Source organism: Heteronotia binoei, chromosome 6 (genome assembly GCF_032191835.1).
Source record: "Heteronotia binoei isolate CCM8104 ecotype False Entrance Well chromosome 6, APGP_CSIRO_Hbin_v1, whole genome shotgun sequence".
In the NCBI taxonomy this organism is placed as follows: Eukaryota; Metazoa; Chordata; class Lepidosauria; order Squamata; family Gekkonidae; genus Heteronotia; species Heteronotia binoei.
Window position 1 is genome coordinate 123,356,841 of NC_083228.1, and position 16,183 is coordinate 123,373,023.

The 16,183-nt window shown below is 43.0% G+C and overlaps 1 protein-coding gene across 1 annotated transcript in view; it reads right to left on the bottom strand.

Moving 5' to 3' along the window:
* The window catches only part of PLD1 (phospholipase D1), a 169,808-nt gene that overhangs the window by 13,846 nt on the left and 139,779 nt on the right, over positions 1-16,183 (bottom strand). The window contains exons 21-23 of the mRNA XM_060242509.1: positions 13,287-13,400; positions 4,880-4,929; positions 3,610-3,744 (exon numbers count right to left, since the gene is read on the bottom strand). Coding sequence (XP_060098492.1) covers positions 3,610-3,744; positions 4,880-4,929; positions 13,287-13,400 — 299 coding nt within the window. The remainder of the gene's footprint in view (positions 1-3,609; positions 3,745-4,879; positions 4,930-13,286; positions 13,401-16,183) is intronic.

A 16,183-nucleotide genomic window follows, 5' to 3' on the forward strand; every position in this document is an offset into this window, starting at 1 on the left:
CTAATAATCCTATTGCAGTGGAAGCAATTGTTTCTGAATAGGTGTTTTCTATGGACACACAGGAGATTTCTGCTATGCTCTTCTGAAGCACTTCCTGCTCCAATGAAGCAGAACAGAACTAGGAATAGCTCTTTACTTTGAGGGAAAAGATATTCTGGGGAAGAAGAAAGTGGATATGAGAACTCACACTGATGGGTACCAGAATGCTCTTGAGCACCATGTTGGAAGATTCACAGTTTCCTATTAGGAAGAGTTGGCCTGGAACCCACTTTCAGAGACTTCTCAACCCAAGACTGGGAAACACTGCCTTACAGGACATACAAAGGCCTCACAGAGTAAGCTTTTCTCTCCACAATATCTGTTCTGCAAGTACCAATGTGTTACTTTACTGTATTTTGCTACTGCATGTGTTTGGTCAGCAGATGAGCAGCCAGTGTCAGGCAGATAGCAAAACATTAAATAAGAATATAAATGTGAATAATTAATTATATAAAATTAAACATATACATATTATTATTTAACGAAATAATGGTGACAGTAAGATCACCCTGGTGACAGTAAGATTACCAAGCAGGGCCTGGCAACCAACAAAAAGACTGTGGACAGAGACATGGAGTGGAGCATAATACTGGTTTCAGCATCCCATCACTTCTGGTAAAAAAAATCCCCATGGAAGTGGCATAGGTAGGTCTAGGAATCATCAGAAACTCTATGGTTTTACCACAGAGAAATGACTGGTGCTTGCACAGGGGACCTTTCCTTTTTCTCATGATTCTTAGAGCTGGTAGCCAAACTCTATGACTCAGAGCAGCAGTGAGCAATGGAAGCAAGGGGATTCTGTACCCTTACCAGGGGCCTTGCAACTCTAGGAGACAGTGAAGCACACAAGGCCCAGGGAAGGCCTGGGCTAAGGTAATATGGTCTGTTGATTTCATTTCAGAAATAATACCAACATTTTGCTCTCAATGAGTTATGAGTCTGTATGTATGACATGGGGTACTGGTGAAAGAACAATTATACAAGTTTATTTTTAGAAAATATTTATATCCCACCTTTCCTCACAGCCCAAGCCAGCTTACAAATCATTATCAAAAGCATCATGAGACTTTCTGCTGGGCCCAGAGAAATGATGCTTGGACCCTGTTTACAATCTTGGGTTCTTAGGCAGAATGGCTCCCTCAGCACACTCTCAGCTCTCCTCAGGGGAAAGAGCTTCCTTAAATGTAAACAAATCTGTGTCCATTTCCTGTTCTGGGAATAGAGAATCTAAATGAGTTAAATCTGCTCTTTGCAGCCTCTACAAGGAGAGAGAAAGAGGAAGATAGATGGCTTATTCTTGACAAATTTTTCCATCCCAGTCCCTTGGAAAAGACGCTGGATAGAGTACACATGTCAGCACAAAGCGTCCAAATTTCACAGCATGTTCTGTTCTTTGAGGAGCAGATGACAAGTTGCCTAAGTTTCAAGGCAGAGCCCAAGTCAGATACAAGCCAGATGGGCCTGGTTCCCTGCATAAGGGCCTTCATGGCAAGAGACAAATGGAAACTTCTCTGTCAATCAGTTTTGGCATTTTTCTCTTGCCAGCTATGGAAAATAGTGTCAACTTGTGGCAATAATCAAACCAGGGTGGCCTCAGTGAAGAGTGCCCCTTTTCTTTTCCCTGGCATGCCTTTAATAGAAGTTCAACAGGTTAGAGGGTCAAACTGGACTTGGGGAGCAACCAAAGTGAAAAACTGATCTACTGGCTGTGAATCTAACTTAGTCTGCATGTCCATTAGCTAAGACCCTAAGCCTACCACCACCACCACAAATAAAAAAGCAGCCTAGAATCAAAGATCCATCAGGTTAAGTAACTGAGAGTTCAGCCACATCACCAGTGTAGAACTTTTGGGGAATCAGTAGAGGATTCCAATTACTTCCAGTGTTTTGAGTGCCTTCCCATGCCCTAAACAGCTCCCAGATGGATGGAAATGTTTATATACATATAGCCAAGGCCAGCTATATAATAACAGTATTATTAATCCTTTGGGTTTATATAGCACCTTCCTGAGCAGGAGGTGAATGAACTTTGCCATGGTCGAGCTGCAAAACAACCTGCAAATCAAGAATAATAGTGGAGGAGAACCTGGAGTGTGTATATTGGGAGGGGGGGGGGAGGGTTAGAGAGAAACCATGGAAAAAAGCCATTTTCCAGGGGGTGGGTGGGGAGAAATGTTGTGGAAAATTAAAATATACACAATCCTGACTGTTCTATCAAACCTTAACACAATTTTACAGTTTTAATAATATTAAATGTATCATTTTTAACTTTCTTAGTATATAAAAACACAATCTAAAATATTTACAGAATTTAAAAGTTATAAATTAGTTTTCCACCACCAAAACTGCAAATATACCCCATACTTGAGAGAAAATGCATTCTGTGCTATCTTAAACCAACAGTATACGCATCATTAAAACGATTAAAAGCAGAGCTAAAACACGTGAATAGGTGTGCTAAGTGCTTTCAAGTCACTCTGACTTATGGCAACCCTATGAATTAATGTTCTTCCAAATGTCCTTTTGTGAACAGCCATGCTCAGGTCTTGCCGTGGCTTCCTTTATCAAGTCCACCTATCTCGTGTTGAATCTTCTCTCTTCCTGCTGCCCTCAACTGTTCCTACCCTTATTGTCTTTTCCAGTGACACACTTACAAAACACACATACAAAAATATAACAACAACTATTATAACACTGGGTAGTAAAAGAGGGATTGGCAATGGAATGCCAAACAAAACAAAAAAGGCTTCACTCACTAGTGGCTACAGGAGACAGACAAATCTCCCCGAGGAGAGAATTCCAGAATTTTGATAATTCTTTTCTGTCTTGGAGACACAGAATGTGAGCCAGAGAAGAACTCGCGGCTGCAATGCTCACCTTCATATTTAAGCTGAACATTGTAAGTAGTGGACAAAGCAATTCTCAAACCACCTCCCTGGAAGTAAGCCCAGCTAAACAGACCTGAGTAGGATTCTTTGTATATCTGATTAGAAATTGTTTTCCAAAGCTTGTCAGTGTGGAGAATATGAACTTCAAACGCTCTGAGAAGAGCATCCTATGTCTGCTACGCTCTGGGGAATTCGAAAGCCAATTCTTAATCAGTTTTTCTTGCACTCATTCGTTTTGACCTCTGGTTGCATAAAACTTCAGTCCTTCTTCTGTTTGTAGTTTTGTTGCGGACTGAAGCCGCAGCCACACAATTACGCTAATTTCAGCGCAGAAATTAACAACAGATGAGCACCAGAGGAACCCTCACTCCATTTGCCAGCGTTAGCCACGCATCACGGTGGGGGAGCGACTGGCCTAGCTCCCGACAACTCGGGAACAAGAAGTTTATCTAACCCTCCCACAACTATTATTTTAAAAGCGATACGCAGTGGATAGCTTTTGCATTGCCAGCCTAACGGAAGCTCAGTGAAATGCTCACAAGTTTAAGGCACTATGTTGCCTGAACAATTTCCTAATTATTAGGATTCTGGTGTGGCGAGTCCTAGGAATGGACTCTGAGAAACCTGCAGAGATATTTTAATTGAGATCCTTCTTAACTAATTCACCAGGATCCATACTCACCAATGATGACTGTGTTGTCATCGACAATCATCAGCTTGCTGTGAACGTAGATCAGTTCTGTGACGAGCTTCCCTTCTAGCTCAGCGTGAGTTCGTAGCCCGCAGAATGAAATGTAATTAATCCACTGGTCTCCAACTGAAGGATGCCACAGGGGGAGGGGGGAGAAGGGGGAGGGAGAGAGGCCTTAGCAACATCTAAGAAGCAGTGGAGCAAATCTCTCAACTTTTCAACCTTGAGGCAGAGGTTTAGAAGTAGCAGCATAAATACGTTGCACAGAGGTGATGCTAGCACAGCAGTTGAGGCCCATGATCTTCCCAGTCAGAGACCATAAAGTAAAACACTGGGATCTTCCACATTCTCATTTTCATCACTCGTGCACCCTGATTGATTCGGGGGGGGGGGGGGTCGGGGTGAGAGTGGTCCTTTTCTGCATGTATTTTGCTTCCTCTAGTGGTCGATTCACTATTACATTGAGTAAACTCAGTGTGCTGCACATACAGTGATGTAATATAAAATCAATGTTTTGAGGGAGAAAAACACATGGAAAAGAAAGCCCTCCCTCAAACATTAAGGATGGATGAGCAACAAAAATGAGAATGGAGAAGACCCTAATGTCATTGGCCGGCTATCCGACTTTTGTTTCCTTTAGGTCTGCCATTCCCTGATTCCTGGGTATAAAATTCTGCCACCTTGACTCCGAGCTAGATTTGGGGTGGCTCCCACATTCAGCCACTCCCCCACTCCCAGTTCAGCTAACATCACTGCCACTACCACTTCTGAACAGCCAAAAAACTGCATACTATAAAAAGTGTGCATTTATTTGTGACTAGGTACGATTTGTTTTTGCCTTGCAGCCACCATAAGAGCAAAGGCAAAAGTCAGTTGTCGATTGTCCTCACACTCTGTAGGAAACAGAATATGACCCTCTCTTCATCCCATTTGTAACACTGACCCATATAATGCAGACTATGAAAAACTGCTCACCACAACAGCGGGGGGGAATAGAAATGGAGGGGGGGGGAATAATTTTGAGTTGCAGCTAAAAGAAATGCCAAAAACTGCAATTTTGTCAGACAGCCAGATGTTGTTTTGCCAGTTTGTTTTCTTTATTTTGAAAATCTCCTTGACATAATTGAGGCCTCCTGCGCTACTGGTTATGCAATCCGGCAATTACACATAATGAAGTGTGTTTTATAGCGCATCGATCAAAGTTTAGTATCTTCGAGGCCCAGCAGCGAGTGGCACATGGAGAGCAAAGCAAAGTACTTACTCTCTGCTTTCAGCTGTCCCAGGATCGAGTTATCTCCTCTGCACATCGTCCTAGAAGAATTAAGGCCCACAATTATAAACCCACAAAACAGAAGAAGGTAAGTCAACAGGTTTGCAAGGATGGTGCCAATTAACAACCATCAAAAACTTTCATATATAAAAGTGGGCCAGCCTTGGGTTGGGAAATATTGGTTGAGAGCCAGTTTGATGTAGTGGTTAAGTGCGCAGACTCTTATCTGGGAGAACCGGGTTTGATTCCCCACTCCTCCACATGCACCTGTGGATGTGACCTTGAGTCAGTCACAAGTTCTTGCAGAGCTGTTCTCAAAGAGATGTTCTGGGAGAGTTCTCTCAGCCCCACCTACCTCACAGGGTGTCTGTTGTGGGGAAAGGAAAGGAAAGGAGATTGTAAACCACTCTGAGACTCCTTTGGGTAGTGAAGGGCGGGGTATAAATCCAATCTCTTCTTTTTCTACCTGGAGATTTTAGGGGTGTAGCCTGGGGTGGGGTTTGGGGAGGGGAGGGACCTCAGCAGGATATAATGCCATACAGCAGGGGTGGCCAACGGTAGCTCTCCAGGTGTTTTTTGTCTACAATTCCCATCAGCCCCAGCCAGCATGGCCAATGGCTGGGGCTGATGGGAGTTGTAAGCAAAAAACATCTGGAGAGCTACCACTGGCCACCCCTGCCATACAGTCTACCCTCAAAAGCAGCCATTTTATTCAGGGGAACTGATCTTGGTGGCCTGCAAATCAGCTGTAATAGCTGGAGATCACTAAGTGCCACCAGGAGATCAGTGAATCTATTGGTCAATGCCCAGAGCTTCCATACAATAAGGAAACAGTGATATGCAGAAAAAAGTCTAGTGTTCTTCATTGGTGATGCATGAGGAAGTACATTTTTGCTTTAGGGACATGTCCAGCTTCCAGCCTAGGCCTCAGACTCCCAATGCTACAGATGATAAAGTAGGAAGCATCCTGAGTTTTTACATTCAAATATCTAATGAGGAAAGTGATGTGTATGCCAGTGTGGTGTACTGGTTAAGAGTGTTGGACTAGTATCTCGGAGATCCAGGTTCAAATCCCCACTTATGCCATGGAAGCTCGCTAAGTGACCTTGGGCTCATCATACTCTCTCAGCCTGACCTACTTCACAGGGTCGTTGTGAGGACAAAATGGAGCAGAGGAGAATGGTGTAACCTGCTTTGGGCCCCCCACTGGGGAGAAAGACGGGGTACAAATGAAGTACATAAATAATCAAATGCAGGAGCTAACAGACCAGGCTATGAACTGAGAAGTCTCTGGTTCAAATGTCACCAGTCCCAGGGACTCACCAGATAGCTTTAGGCAAGGCCTAAATGAGTACCCAGCTTGCTGGGGGGAAAGTGTAGATGACTGGAGAAGGCATTGGCAAACCACCCCATACAAAGCCTGCTGTGAACTGAAACGTGGAATCCAGTATATCAGTGGGTTAAAGGAAAAGGTGTTGGTTTGGAATAATAGAACTTATAATTTGATAACCTCAACCACTCCTCGTATGAATGAGGAGTTAGTAGGATGTTAATATGTTGTCAGTCTGTTGGTATGTTGTGCTTGTTGATTGCTTCTTTTTTATGTGTACTTTTTTTTTATTATGCAATAAAATTATTTAAAATTCAAAAAAAAAAAAAGCCTGCTGTGAAAACATCCTGATGTGACGTCACCCCAGAGTCAGAAACGACTGGTGCTTGCACAGGGGACTACCTTTACCTTTTATCTTTAGTAAGGCAGTGTACGTGCTTTGAACACTCAAAGAGTTATAAAATGTATTGTTTTTACTGTAGGATCCTGTGAATGGCGGGATGTCAAAGAAATTTCAGCCTCACCTACCTCCCAGGGTTGTTGTGAGGATAAACTGGAAGAACGGAATGCCAGGTGTGCTATCCAGAGCTCAAGAGAAAGGATGGGATAAAAAAAAACCTGACAGATTCAAATAGTCTGGGGTTTCTCTTCAACAATTGTCCGTGAGCGAATTTTACATGGGAATCATTCCTACCACATATTGCACATGGCGGATGCTGCTTGCAGGAGGCACGGTCTACAGTTGCCAAAATTACGAAGCTTGAATCAGCTCTCACAAACAACACTGAGAAGGGAACTGCCCTTTAGGGAATTAGTATTAATTTCTTTTTTTCTTAACATGCTTTAAATTGAACTTTCATATTTTTTGTGTCCTACAAATGAGAGACACTCAACAGAAAACTGGAAAGCAGATGAAGGAAGTTAATTAGGAAACCAAGAATCAAATATGCCCTGTGAGATATTCTTGGCTTGGCACAACACAAAACGTTGTGCTCCCTCTGCTGGCTACGGACAAACAGCAGTCTCTAGTAGAATCTTTCTGCACTTGACCTGGGAATAGTACATACAGAAGAGACCTGAGAAATACTGGGGAGGGGGGAGAGAGAGAAGGGCAGGGTGTGTCAACTTTAAAACATTTCAGCAACTGGTTTGTGATGGTCATTTTAAAGAAGAAGAAGAAGATATTGGATTTATATCCCGCCCTTCACTCGGAAGAGTCTCAGAGCGGCTCACAATCTCCTTTACCTTCCTCCCCCACAACAGACACCCTGTGAGGTGGGTGGGGCTGGAGAGGGCTCTCACAGCAGCTGACCTTTCAAGGACAGAGTCTCAGAGAGGCTCACAATCTCCTTTACCTTCCTCCCCCACAACAGACACCCTGTGAGGTAGGTGGGTCTGGAGAGGGCTCTCCCAGCAGCTGCCCTTTCAAGGACAGAGTCTCAGAGTGGCTCACAATCTCCTTTACCTTCCTCCCCCACAACAGACACCCTGTGAGGTGGGTGGGGCTGGAGAGGGCTCTCCCAGCAGCTGCCCTTTCAAGGACAATCTCTGCCAGGGCTATGGCTGACCCAAGGCCATGCTAGCAGGTGCAAGTGGAGGAGTGGGGAATCAAACCCGGTTCTCCCAGATAAGAGTCCGCACACTTAACCACTACACCAAACTGGCTCTTAAAGCAGGCAACCTACTGATCTTTTTAAGACTTCTATTTTTAAATCCAGGTTCTGTTTGTGAATCCACTGTGCGTAAGCTCTGGGTTGGAAAATTCTTGGAGATTCAGGGGGTGGGGCATGGGCAGGGAGGGAAAAAGGTCTTGTCAAGATATAAAGCCAGAGTCCATCCTCCAAAGCAGTCATTTTCTCCAGGAGTTTGGAAAAAACACACAGTCTCTCCATTTACAAAATAATAGGACTGTATAATACTTTACAAAACACCTTAACTTTACAATATAGTAATGCAATTCAAAAACCATCCGGTGCACAACATAGCTACTGTCCAAAATACATAATAATTTTATGATAAGTCCAATGATAAAAAAAGAACCAGTCCAATTTCGTTTCGGATATGCTATCCTTTTTCAGGGGGACCGTCTTGCCATATTCATAGGTTCAGTAGACTTGAAGTGCCAAAATTTCTCGGCTTTCTTAAGTTTTTTATTTGTTATGCGTTCCATAAATATATAAAAACAAATAAAAAACTTAAGGAGGCCGGGAAATTTTGGCACTTCCAGTCTACTGAACCTATGAATATGGCAAGATGGTCCCCCTGAAGAAGGAGAGCATATCCAAAAGGAAATTGGACTGGTTCTTTTTTATCGTTTGACTTATAAAATTATTATATATTTTGGACAGTAGCTATGTTGTGCACCGGATGGTTTTTGAATTGCATTAGCATATTGTAATGTTAAGGTGTTTTGTGAAGCATTATACATTCCTATTCTTTTGTAAACGGAGAGACTGTGTGTTTTTTCCAAGCTACTTTACCTCCGTGGTCCTGTCTATTTCTGACTATTCTCTCCAGGGGAACTGATCTTGGTTGCCTGGAGGTAAATTGTAACAGCAGGAGATCTCCAGATGCCAGACTTTAACTTCGCACCCTGCCCTGTCAACAACTTCTGTTTTTCCAGGTGTCCCTTGCATGCCCAAAATGCCTGACTTGAAGGCACATGATATATACTGATGCCAAGCTGATCCAAGATGGTCAGTCATTGGGTGGGAAGGAAATGGAAACTTGCAAGCTTAGTTTCCCATGGTAGTAGGGGAGAATAAGAACAACGAGCTCAGTTAGGTTGAAGCTCAACAGAATCAACAACTGTGGTGGAAAGTAGGGCCAGCATCAGCATACCCTGAAGTGAGGCAGCTGCTGTACAGCCTCAGTAATGCCATCTTGGTTACATGCTGGTGCTTAGTTGCCCTGAGTTCTGTGAGAGGGCAGTGTCAGGCCACTCTCAAGGGAATCTCACACTTGTTAACAGCCCTTCTCTTGAAAGCCTGTGTTCTTTCTTCTCACCACTAGATACCAAGTGCCAGATGGCCTGGCTCATCTTAGCGCTTGGGATAGCTTAATTAATGATATTTTGGTTCATAGCCAGCAGTTGGAGTATAAGATGCCTAGTTTTAGTTATGCACGTGGTCTCGGATTCTGACAAGCTTCACTGTGTGTGTGTGTGCCTGAAGTCCAGTGGATAGGAGCTTAGTCTGCATTTTCTGTAAGTTTGATGCTTTAGTAAAAAATCTTGTAAGCATATCTGGATCTTTCATAGTTTCCTTGGGATTTCTGCAGACCTGGAGCTCCTGGTCCCAGCTCCATACAGCTTGTCCCCATGTGCTTGCTTGTGAACCCTTTGACCCCACACTCCCACCTACAAACGCTACCCAGTACCACTGGGGGAAGGGAGTGCAGGATAGCAGTGGGTCTCCCAGATGCACACGCTGTGCAGAGCTGTCAGGGAAAGGTGTGTAAGCTAGAAAATGAACAAGTGGATGAGGGAAGGATGCATGGGTGGGCATGGCAGCAGGCAGAGGAGGGCAGATGCGGGGGAGGGGGCTGAACACTGTCCTAGGCTCACCAAAACCTGGAACCAGTCCTGGATGGAAATGAAATCACTTGGGCATGGTTACTGATAAGAGTTTCAAGTTTCATCTTTGTGAAGACAGATGACCTTTTGGAAACCATCTGAAGTAGTAATGATCCTCAAAAGCCTTCCTGAATAACACTGCATTACAGCATTTCCCCAATGCTGCTAAAGTTGCATATTTCTACAGGAAAAGAAGCATAGCCATTGCTGAGGCCAGTGAATGGGCTGAGGTAGCTCTCTCACCATCTCAGGTGAGAGCGCAAAAAGGAGATATCTTTGGGCTTTTCTCCTCCTGCTTTGAAGTTATTTCATTTGATGCCTTTGCAGTTAAAATCTGGAGCTGTACACTGAGTATTTACAAGCAGGGATGGAATTCTAGCAGGAGCTCCTTTGCATACCTGCCTAATGTAGCCAATCCTCCAAGAACTTACAAAAAAGAGCCTTGTAAGCTCTTGGTGGATTGGCTACATCAGGAGGTGTGGCCTAATATGCAAAGGAGCTCCTGCTAGAATTCCACCCCTGTTTACAAGTACAGCTGATACAATTCAACAAATGCCTGGTTGCTGCCAGGGTCACGATTGAGGATCGCCAGTATTATTTATGTGTATATGATCTAATATTATATTTACACTGCATCTTCTGGAACCGTATTATCACATGCATAATAGGCTCTATAGTCACTGTAAAATGAGCTAAGGTGCACATCATGGGTCCCCAACCTTTTTGAGCAGGCATCTTTGGAATTCTGATGCAAGGTGGTGGGCACAACCACAAAGTGATTGCCACAGGAGGCAGAGCCGGCCATAAAATGTCAGGGAGCCGTGCATGGGTTAAGTGCTGTCAAGTTGCTTCTGACTTACAGTGACCCATCTGAGAGTTAGGTTATGCATTAACTCTCATAGTAACTCCTCAACATCTCAGATATGAGATCTGCTTAATAGGGTGCCTTTTTTAGATGAAGATCTATATTTTTATTCAATACACAGAGCTACCTTAGGTCCTGAGATGAAGATACTTGTGGTGTGGCAGTGACTGCTACTGAAGCGACATTTTTATAGATCTGCACAGTCCATCAGGTCTCCAACCACCAATCAGAAGCTATGCTGTACAAAAGTTCCACCTGGCACCAACCTACTTTCAAAAACGCTTGGTGGGTGCCAGGAAGGGTGTCAGCAGGTAATGTGGCACCTACAGGCACTGAATTGGCGACACTGCTGTATGTTAACTGCAGGGCTTTTTTTGTAGCAGGAACTCCTTTGCCTATTAGGCCACACACCCCTGATGTAGCCAATCCTCCAGAAGTTTACAGTAGGCCCTGTAAGAAGAGCCTTGTAAGCTCTTGAAGGATTGGCTGCATCAGGGGTGTGTGGCCTAATATGCATAGGAGTTCCTGCTACAAAAAAAAAAGCCCTGGTTATCTGAGTATATTTCGCAGCATATCACGTTTTAATTTTACAATTTCTAGTACTGTTGTAATTTTTTGAGCTGTATATTTGCATATGTTAGGTAATCTGGGGCCTTGTCAGTCAAAAAGCAGCATACATATCGAAGGGATAACACTAAAGAAAGTAATAGATAAATGAAATGAAATTTTCTGGTCCATTAAATGTCATTTTCCATCATCCCTTGTAACTCTGGGTTTTTATGTGTTTTTATGCTTCTGGGTTTTACTGGGTGGCTTTCAATGGCTGTTCATGTTATTGATTTAAGGTTACAGTATTGTGAGCCACCTTGAGCAGGTCTCTAAAGAAGTGGAATATAGATGTTTACAATAAATAAATACTACTACATAATGAAGCCAGAAAACTGCCCAGCAGTCCGAGATATTGATATATTATTATGAGGCTGGTTTGACACTTGAAGGAGCTACATTGCAGCATTTTAAAACCACTGTAAAATATTAGCAACATCCCTGTGGCAGACACAAGAACGCTGTCACATCTAGGCTGGCCCTGGGTTTCAAGGTCTACTGCATATGAGTGGAGGTTCCCTTTAGTCACCATTGCATTCTCTTTAGTCAGCCGCCCTGAGCCTGTCAGGGGACGGCGGGATACAAATGAAATAAAATAAATAAATAGTAATCACTGATGGAGCTCACCTCCATTAATCTAAGCCCCCTTTTTAGAGCCTCCTATGCTTGTGGACATCAATATAATTGCCAACAGGGAACTCCACAATTCAATTACTAATTGTGTAAATAAGTATTTAGAAGGGAAGGCAGCTGTTCTCATCAGATTTCGGAAGCTAAGCAGGGTTAGCCCTGGTTAGTTACTGGATGGGAGACCTCCAAGGAAGACTGCAGAGGAAAGCAATGGACAACTACCTCTGCTTCTCACTTGCCTTTAAAGCCCCTTGCTGAAGTCACCTTAAGTTGGCTGTGACTTGATGGCACTTTACACATACACAAGGCGATGTGAAAGACCTTTATCAGAGACCCTGAAAAACTATTGCCAGTCTGAGTAGACAATACTGACTTTGATGGACCAAGGGTATAGTGGTTCAGTTTAGTGTAGTGGTTAGGTGTGTGGACCCTTATCTGGGAGAACCCGGTTTGATTCCCCACTCCTCCACTTGCACCTGCTGGAATGGCCTTGGGTTAGCCATAGCTCTGGCAGAGGTTGTCCTTGAAAGGGCAGCTGCTGTGAGAGCCCTCTCAGTCCCACCCACCTCACAGGGTGTCTGTTGTGGGGGGGAGAAGATATAGGAGATTGTAAGCCGCTCTGAGTCTCTGATTCAGGAAGAAGGGTGGGGTATAATTCTGCAATTCTTCTTCTTCTTCTTCAGTATAAGGCAGCTTCATATGTTCTTTTTCCTAAACTTTAAAATATCTTCAGCCTTTCTTTATAGGTAAAGTGCTCCAACACCTTGATCTTCTTGGTTGGCCTCTTCTGTACAGGTGCTGGTTCTGATCTTTAATTGATTGGGACATTCTATTTCCCTGTCAACTAAGATCAGCTTCAGAGGCTATTCTCTGTGTCTCCCAAGCTTGTGATTTAGAGGGGCTGGCAACAAGAGACAGGGTCTTTTCTATGGTGGCACCATGACTGTGGAATGTCCTTCCTCAAGCTGTTAGCCTGATGCTTTCACTATTAACTTTTAAAAGAACACATTGATATGCCAAGTCATTTGGTTATTTTAAGATATTTTATGGTGCTGTGCTCTTAATTTTTATCTGATGCTTTTACTGATTTTAAGCATTTTAATTGCTGCTTTTTATTCTATTTTTATTTTTGTTTGCATGATGGTTTGTGCTTTAACTTTCCTAAAGCCTTGTTTTTAACGTAGTGAGCATTTTTTCCAGTGAATTAGTAGCTAACAAACCTTTCCAAAATAAACAAGGTAACTCTTTAGCAGAAGTCTGCATTAAAGGTCTGCTGTGCCCTACTGTCTGCAAAAACCATACAGCCAATTCATCTGCCTATTGCCTACATTCTGTGAAGCTCATACATTGCTCAAAATAAAAGAACCCGAGCAGTTTGGCTCGCTCTGGATACCTGTAGTTAAAGTGCATGATTGCTTGCAGAGCATTTCCTCCTCCCGTTGAAATGTCACCTTCAAATCCTGGCAGCAGGGGTATCACTATGTAGACACGGTACCTCTTGTTTTCCCTAAAATGAAAACATAAAGCAGATGATGCAATCTTGCTGTAATGATTGATATTTTACAAACTTCCACTTGTGGACCTGAATCTTTCCTGCCCCCCTCCCTGCCATAATCCCTCAGAATCCCCAGAGACCTGTGAAAAGTTGTGGGAAGCTTGTGGAGAAAATGCCACAAAGCACTGCTGTGAGGAGGACAAATCTGGCAACTCTAGTGACATTTCTTCTGACTTCAAGAGGCTCCACTGGTGTATTTGGTCCACAGAGCTCTGGCAACTTCTGCCCCAAACTTTTTAGAGGTTCCCAGGGGCTGCTGGGGGAAGGAAGAGGAGGGGAATCTCCACCTTCTGTTCATAGTTCACAGGTTGCAACTAAATGTTTTCTTACAAAAATAGCTTTAGAAAATTAGTTCTATTTATTCAGGCAGACACTCGGGTTAAGTTGGTCTTAGTTTTAAAATTGTATTCTAAAAAACAGGATCTCCAAACTTTTCCCACAAGCCTGGCTAGCATTATAGAAGTGATAGATTGTGATCTACAATAATAAATTTAAGAACCTCACTCTGAGTTGACTTTTCATTATCTTAGTTTCCACAGTTCAATTATATTGTTCCCAAACCACAGGAAAAACAAGGAGAGAACAAAGATGGAAAACTTATGGTACTGGCAAGGTTGCAATGAATAAATCATCCCAGAGTCCCTAAAAAAGGGCAACAAATTGGTCTCATTTGTCTTCAACTGGCAAAAACAAAGTATACACCATACCTTTAAACTGGAATAAAATAAAAAGGAGACCACAGGCACTTTAAAATGAACACAATGTTTTTAGTCTTTACAGTGCTACTAAACTCCTGTTTTATTTTGGTGCAACAGACTAAAATGGTTATCCTTCTGGAATTATTAATCTGGTTTACCAGAAATTCACAGTGCCCAGTGAATTCTGGGAACTACCATTGTGTTATAGACTAGGGAGGGAGAATTTTAAAACGGAATCCATGACAACTGGTGCAAAGAAAACTTTTATAGTAATGTTGCCCTTAGTTTTCACGACTAGAATCTTTATGCCTATCAGAATATTCCAATAACTCCATCCACAGAAGAAGACAGCATAAGGCAAGCAGCAAATCTGCCTCCGATACACCCTGATTTATAAAATCCATTTCCTCTTTTATGCATATTTGCTGTTACTTTGGCTAACAAATGATTATCATGTGGACCACCCAATTTCCAGTATAGTTTTGAATCCACAAATGCATTTCAGTCTCTCTTTTTTTTACAAAACCACAGTAAATTTTCAATTGCACCTTAACAAATTAAAATTCACATGGAGTCTGACCTTCCAAGTATGCTTCAAATACTGAATTTTATTATTTTATCTGAAAGGCAAAGTTCCCATCAAACATGAAGGGGCACAAAATGACCACTAGGTGGCAAGTATCATAAGGCTAAGGTAAAGGCGCTGAAATTACGACAGTTGCAGCGGTTCTACCAGGCAGATGTATCGCTTCCGAGCAACCGTTTCTACGATTTGTACTTCCAAATTAACCAGTTCCAAACAGAATGTGTTTTCTGCCATTAATGCTGGGTGCATACTTTAAATGAGAATGCTGCCATCCTTTATTGCAAAGTTCAAAGTAATGGCAGCAATTACAAATGCAATACAAGTATTTGCCTAAGTAAAATTAAGCTTGTGCTTTGATGGATGTCTGAACTACGAAATGCACCCTGATCTATAGGCAGAAATAAGCTGCTCTTCACAGATCACCCTTCTGGAATTCTGTTGACCAGACCACTCCCGCCCTCCCAATGCAGAAGTAGACAACTCTAAACGTTCGGTCTCCTTTCCTGCTATTTCATGATTGGTGCTTCCCCCTCTTAATTTATTATTTTATACAGGACCATCAATGTACAACAACAACAACAACATCAATGTACATGGTGATTTCTGGATTAACAGCAGCAAAACAAGCAAACAACCCACCCTGCCCCAGTAGCTTACAGGTCAAACGGTGACAATGAAAACAGCAAAGGAAAACGAAAGCAAGGATGACAACAAGGAAAAAGGAAAGGAAAGGTCTAACAAATGACAACTGAAGTGATCTAACAAATGACTACTGAAGATCTCCCATGCAGTTCAGCCTATTACAGCATACCAGGATCTCAGCATGGGGATATTAAGGCTGATTTATGCAACCCACTAATTGTGAAAGCGTTCTTATCCATACAGGATTCATAGAAGCATAGAGTTGAAAGGGACCCTGGGGTCATCTAGTCCAACTCCGTGCACAATGCAGGAAACTCACAAATACCTCCCCCATTCCATACATCCCCAGTGACTCCTGATCCATGCTCAGAAGATGGCAAAAACCTCCAGGATCCCTGGCCAAACTGGCCTGGCAAAAAACTGCTGACTGACCACAAAGTGTCAATCAGCATTTCCCTGGGTGTGTAAGGAAGGGCCACAAGAACTAAGCACTGATGCAACCCTTCCTGTCTTCCCTCTCGTCATCTGCCTCACAGAATCAGCATTGTTGTCTAATGGCCATCTAGCCTCTGTTTAAAAACCTCCAAGCAAGGAGAGCCCACCACTTCCCGAGGAAGCCTGTTCCACTGAGGAATAGCTCGTCTGTCAGGAAGGTCTTCTTAATGTTGAGCCAGAAATTCTTTTGATTTAATTTCAAGCCATCCAGGCATAGCAGTTTTTGAAGGGTTCTTCATTAATGCGGTGACTGTGCTGCACGCAGTATTGACCCGCAAGAACAGTATCCATATAAGCCACAAATTGTTGGCTCA